Source organism: Aegilops tauschii, chromosome 7 (genome assembly GCF_002575655.3).
Source record: "Aegilops tauschii subsp. strangulata cultivar AL8/78 chromosome 7, Aet v6.0, whole genome shotgun sequence".
Classification (NCBI taxonomy): Eukaryota; Viridiplantae; Streptophyta; class Magnoliopsida; order Poales; family Poaceae; genus Aegilops; species Aegilops tauschii.
Genome location: NC_053041.3, coordinates 149,517,330 through 149,523,369, shown reverse-complemented (window position 1 = coordinate 149,523,369; position 6,040 = coordinate 149,517,330). Strand labels below are relative to the sequence as shown.

Below are 6,040 nucleotides of genomic sequence, written 5' to 3'. Positions count from 1 at the left end.
AGTCCAAGCCGGGGAGTATTCTTCAAAAAGTTTTGTAAAAAGTTTGCGGGAAAGAAAATCCTATAGATGGCTATAAATAACTACAATAAATAAATTATTTGTAAGAAAACTACAATAAATAGATTACAAAGATACACATCTTAGCGAATTAAACACCCCCAATTTATTCATCGGCCCTCGCTCAATCCGGGCCGTCCAAGCGCGATATACGAAATATACGACATCAGCAGCGTGATAAGCATCCCCCTTCTATTTATTCCTCGCCCCGTCCCATCCGCTGGCTCGCTCGCCCTTTCAGTTTCAGTTCCACACTCGCCCCTCGCCGTCTTCGCGAATCCCAGGTACGCCGCCCGCGGCCCGTCTCGTTCGGCTAGCAAACCTAGGGTTTCCTCCGAATTTCCCCCACACGAATTCGTTCCTGATTCCCCCTAGGACGTGCCGCGATTGAATCCCCCGTTCGTTGTTCTGCCCTTCCAGATTGTCTCGTCGATTTTGATGGGCGCGGCGCCATTTTTGTGGTGATTTTGTTGTTGCTTGCCCCCCGGACCCGCCCCGTGGAGCGGCCATGGTGAAGACCCCCAATAGCACCCCCAAGGCCAAGGCCAAGGCGGCCTCCGGCTCCGGCACCGGCGCCGGCGGTGCTGCCAGGCCGTCCCCGGCGAGCGCCTCCGGCTCTGGTTCGGCGAAGGCGTCGAAGTTTAAGAAACGGAAAGCCATTGGCGCCGGCGCAAAGGTTGCGGCCACTGCTGTGGCAGCGGCCGATGGGTCGACTTCCGCGGGTGCTGCCGGCAGGGACGAACCTGCCCCTGCGCCTGTGCAGAAACCGTCCACGCCTTCTGGTGCGTCGCCTGCGGCATCTTTGAAGCCAGCCACCGTAGCTGAAGGATCATCTGCTGCCCAGGTACTGGCACCAAAGCCAGACACCGCTGAAGAAGCATCAGCGTCGACTCCAAAGCCAAAGCCAAAGCTAAAGCCAAAGCCGGCTGATGCTGCAGCTGCCACCAGCAATGGGGCGGGTGCTAGCGGTAGTAGTGGTGGTAGCAAGAAGCAGAAGAAGGGGCATAAGGAGAGGCTTATGGCTTGGAAGGGAAAGGGGAAGCAGGAGGAGGCGCAGGGGAATAAGAAGGGGATGAGGAAGGAGGAGGGGGAGCAGGGGAATAAGAAGGGGACGGGGAAGGAGGAGGGGGCCAAGAAAGAAGGGGGTGGTGATAGCAGGGGAGGAGGGCTTATCTTCATGTGCAATGCACAGACTAAGCCGGAGTGCTTCCAGAACCGTGTGTTTGGCATGCCCATGGGGAAGAAGGAGATGGTGGAGAAGGTCCGACCAGGGACAAAGGTATTCCTGTATGATTTTGACTTGAGGCTGCTATATGGAGTGTACAAGGCGACATCAAAGGGCGGGATAAACCTTGTCAGAAATGTATTTAACGGGAAGTTTCCTGCTCAGGTAATCTTGATTTTCCATTATCTAGATCCATATATGGTAGTGGAGTGAGCTGTCTTGCATTTTATGGGTGTATGCATTGTTCCTAAGGATGTGTGTGGCTCAGGTGCTCCGATAGTTTTGCAACACAAATGTATATATTAGACATGACACATGAGTACTCTTGCTGGGTCACACTATTTCTAGAAAGATAAGCTCCATTTTAGGTCCAAACAGGGCCATGGATTACAGTAATTAGCGATAATCTTGCATTGTAACTTCAATTGTGCATTTGTTCGTAAGCGTTCACAAACATAAGTAATGAGGATGTATGCCCTTGTTTGCCATCCCTAACAATGTGTTAGTAGAATAGACTGGTGACACTTCTTCTGTTTGTTGGATAGTATGTGCATGTGTCCATATATGTGCAGAGGGTTCCTTAGTTTCATATCTTCTGCCCAAGTTATTATGGAAGATGTAGCTAGGTGGATCATGATTTTAGCTGGTCATCATCAAATAATAGTTTCGTCTTCTAATTATAATATCGATGCATCCTATAGATATAAAAATGGCTGACTTAAATGCCTCGACCAGTTAATCTATGTTTTCTCATTCTTGATGAGAACTATATGCCATTGTTTGTAAGCCCTAAAATGTATTAGTAGAATAGACTAGTGATCCTGTTGGACAGTATGTGCACGTGTCCATATATGTGCATAGGGTTCCTTAGTTTTGTATCTTCTACCCATGTTATTATGGAAGATGTAGCTAGGCGGATCATGAATTTAGCTGGCCATCATCGAATCATCGTTCTGTTCTCCAACTATAATTGAGATGCATTCCTACATAGCATATAAAAATGGCCAACTTAATGCCTGTACCAGTTATTCTATGTATTCGCGTTCTTGCCGAGAACTAAATAGTCTTCCATGTCTCCAATATTAACCACCAATGAGTTTCCTTCCCTTTTGGTGCTTGATTATTCTTCTGCAGTAGACTTCATAATTATTGCAACACACAAGAAACGTTAAATTTGAAGGAAAAAAACCTGTCAATGAAGTTGCTAAAGCATGGTTTCTTCATGGTAAAGCAACTTTTGCAGTTATCAAATTATGTACCAAATATGAGATATGTGGTTAAACCTATCCACTGGTTTTCTCATGTTAAATGGTTCTTGATGAGATTTAGTTGATATTATTAAGGCTCTATCTGGGAGTAGTTGAGTGTACAAGTAGTGTAAATTTATGTGTCAGCCCAGCACAAGGTCTAGTTAGACGTGATCACGTGTATCATTTTTTTGGGTGGTAGAACTTGAAATATCGATGGGTTAGATGTAGAGACACTTAAAGATGCAACTGATGTAAATCTAAATAACCCCTCGTATGAAGAAACCATTTATGAGGGGTATACCCTGACATTGACCCAATCTAACCACTCCAAACTCAAAATGCTTATTCAATTGTCCGTCTAAAAAGTTTACAATGTTAGCAGTTGTAAAAGGGTTTTTTACTTGACACATCGCCTCTTTCTTCACAAATTGTATCTAACAAGCTTATGCCGCCCTATACAAGTTTATCTATGAAGCCCAACTTGTTATATGCTATCCTCTAAGTTGGCCCTTGGAAGGATGAAGGCTAGCAAGTGATATTTGCCTCTCTTTTTTTTTTTGGCAAAAGCATAACTACCTAGCATCTCTTGTGCATGAATCCTTCATTTACCTTGTTTTGTTTAAGATTTTCATTGGGCAAGCATGCTTCTCTTGGTAGTTAGCGAATTTTGTTTTATTTATACTACTTGGTAGTCCTTTGGAGGATGGTGGCAACATGGCAACAACCATATAAGAAGTGATGCTTCTTACTCCTCTGAAAAAAAGTGATCTATATTGTGCATTGCAATTCCAATTATTATGCCAATGTTATCATGATGACACTTGATGAATGCGAAAATGAAGAGGCATGCGATATGTTAGTGGTCTCTGGAAATTTCATAGTTAAAATGATTGATGCTATCTACCATAGTTGTATTTTGTATGCACACCTAGTTTTGCTTGTAGTTGTATTTACTCTCAAGGGTCAATCTGTTTGATTGCACTTCTGTTGGGTGGTTGGAGTTGCCTTGAGTAAGGCTGGAGATCATAGGCTGAAGTTTTGACGTCCTGTACATTGGAGTTTGGACTGGTTGTCTTACCAACAGCTGGGTTCAAGCTCAATGTGTTAGCCCTGTAGCATATAGCTGTAAGTGGTATAGAGGACAGCAGACACACAATTTTATGTGCTTACAGTGGCCAAGCACTATTTTATGGGTGAAGGATTCCGCACAACCTTTTGATTAAAACTGGACCTTTATGCCAGAGAAGTTAGTACTGAAGAAGGGTATTCTTATTGTTCTCAAAACTGCTTTGATGTTTTTGATGTAGGTGAAATTTACGACTGATAAAGATTGCCTTCCTCTTCCTGAGAGTACTTTCAAGCATGCCATCAAAGAGAACTACAGTGCAAGCCGCAAATTTGACCCTGAGATCACTTCTACACAAGTGAGTGTCCTTGGGATAATTTTTGTTGAATTAGTTAGTTACTCAACAGAACTATTGTGGGAGTTTCCAACATAAATGACGTTTTTACCTTGTTGTTTATCATATTATGTGATTTATGCAGGTTCGTAGGCTGATGGCTCTATTCAAGCCTATCACTGTACATCAATCAGCTCCAAGGGGTCATCTAGATGGAAGGTACCGCGATGAAGAAAGAAGGCATCAACATGAAGATAGGCCACATCCATTGCATGTTGAAGACAGGCGCCCGCAGGTGGTACATGTTCCTCCTGAGGACTCATACAGGGCAACACACTTTGCTCCATTTCCTACCGAGCCCCGACCTGGTCAATTTTTGGTTAATGTCCAGGATGATCACAGATATTATCAACAAGCACCTCCTGCACCTGAGTCTCAACACATTCCTCTTGCCCCAGAGGCTCGCCATGTTCCTCTTGCCACAGGGCCTCACTATGCGCCTTCTGTACCAGAGCCTCGGCATGTCCCACCAGCGTATTACCACCATTTGGCTCCTTCATCTGATGATTCTTACTACCGTTCTCGAGTGGATCCAGTGCATGAGCGGTAAGTTCAAATTCGTATGTTTTGCTAGTTCAAACTGACAGTTGAACACATTGTGGTTATTACAATACTACCATGGCTTTACTGAAGTTATATATCGTGTTCTGGTCTTTACTGAAGTTATTATCGTGTTCTTGACTAATAAAATTCTTTGAATTTCAGCATTGCTGCCAGAACACCTCCAAGGGATTACGCAGCACAGCTTGGGGAGTTGTCTGCTCGTGCTGACCATATGTCGGACCTCTACCGGACCACTGTTCGTGATGCTCGCCTGGAGGATCCTTACCGCCCAGGAGAGCTTGCTGCCCGTGGTGCTCGTGTGGAGGAACTCTACCGCCCAGTAGAGATTGCTTCTCGTGGTGATCGTGTGGCGGATCTCTACCAGGATCTCTACCGCTCTGCAGAGGTTCCTTCTCGTGGTGCTCGTATGGAGGATCTCTACCGTCCAGGAGAGGTTGCTGCTCGCGATGTTCGTATGGAGGATCCCTACCGTCAAGGAGGGATAGATGCTCGTGGTTCTTATGGGGGGCTCTACCGTTCTGACCAGCTAAATGCTCGTGCAGTGGATCTCCCACATTCTTATCAGACCTCCAACCCTGCTTATGCTGAAGCCAGTCAGAGACCTGTCCCTACAGCAAGGGCCAACGCACCAGGTGCCCCGGTTTCCTCACTCTATTCCTTCGCTGGAGCGCCAGCATATCGATGAATTTTCTCAGCATTTAACATGCTGTGCCGTCGGTTGTACTGCCAGTCGCGTTGTCGGATGTTTACTTTTTGGTTAAAACTATAGCTTAACTGTGAGAAGTCGGGATGTTTTTTCTCTCATCTTGTATGCCTGTTAAACTGCTTACCGGATGAATGGCATTCAGGTTCAGACCATGCTGTCCATGTTGCTGTGTTGATGTTATTATGTTTTATACTTTTCCTGTGCCGGTGGTTGGTGACTTGGTGACCTCTATCTGGGTTTGTAAGGCGAACATTGGTGTTTCTAGGTCGTCAAATTGGCTAGCAAAACGTGTGTTATATGCCACTAAAAGTATATCGTCGGATTCTTCGCTGAATGAAGTTCTAAAAATATACTTTTCGTGGCGTACACACATTTTCTTTGTTGAAATGTGTCACACAATTTGCTAGTCAAATTGAAGATCGAAACATGTGTGTGCTCTCCTTACAAACCAAACGGAGGGAGTAGGGGTTTTCGCCCCGGGCATGCTTTTGCTTGCAACATCTGAGCATGCTTCCTCTTCCTGGCTGAGGTGGTGGCCTCGAATCTAGCTCTGCCGTGGGGGATGCTCGGAGGCGTTCTGTTGCAAAGCTGGCTGCGGTTGCTGGGAGTTGGGGGAGGTGCGGGTGTGGCTGGCAGCTTTTGGCTGGCATTGTGGCAAGATGGTTGGGATGCGGCTGTTCCGGCTGTGACATCCGCAGCTCCACGGCGGGGGCGTGGAGCGTCGGTTGGAGGACAGTGACCCGACGACGTCGCATTGATGGGCGTGGCTTGTAGATCT

At 46.0% G+C, this 6,040-nt stretch overlaps 1 protein-coding gene across 1 annotated transcript; it reads left to right on the top strand.

Moving 5' to 3' along the window:
• The first annotated feature begins 251 nt into the window (after positions 1-251).
• On the top strand, positions 252-5,414 carry LOC109754138 (uncharacterized). The gene is made up of 5 exons (XM_020313066.4): positions 252-341; positions 478-1,447; positions 3,840-3,956; positions 4,078-4,538; positions 4,698-5,414. The coding sequence occupies exons 2-5, from the start codon at positions 566-568 to the stop codon at positions 5,239-5,241; spliced, it is 2,004 nt and encodes a 667-aa protein (XP_020168655.1). The 5' UTR covers positions 252-341; positions 478-565; the 3' UTR covers positions 5,242-5,414.
• Positions 5,415-6,040: the final 626 nt, after the last annotated feature.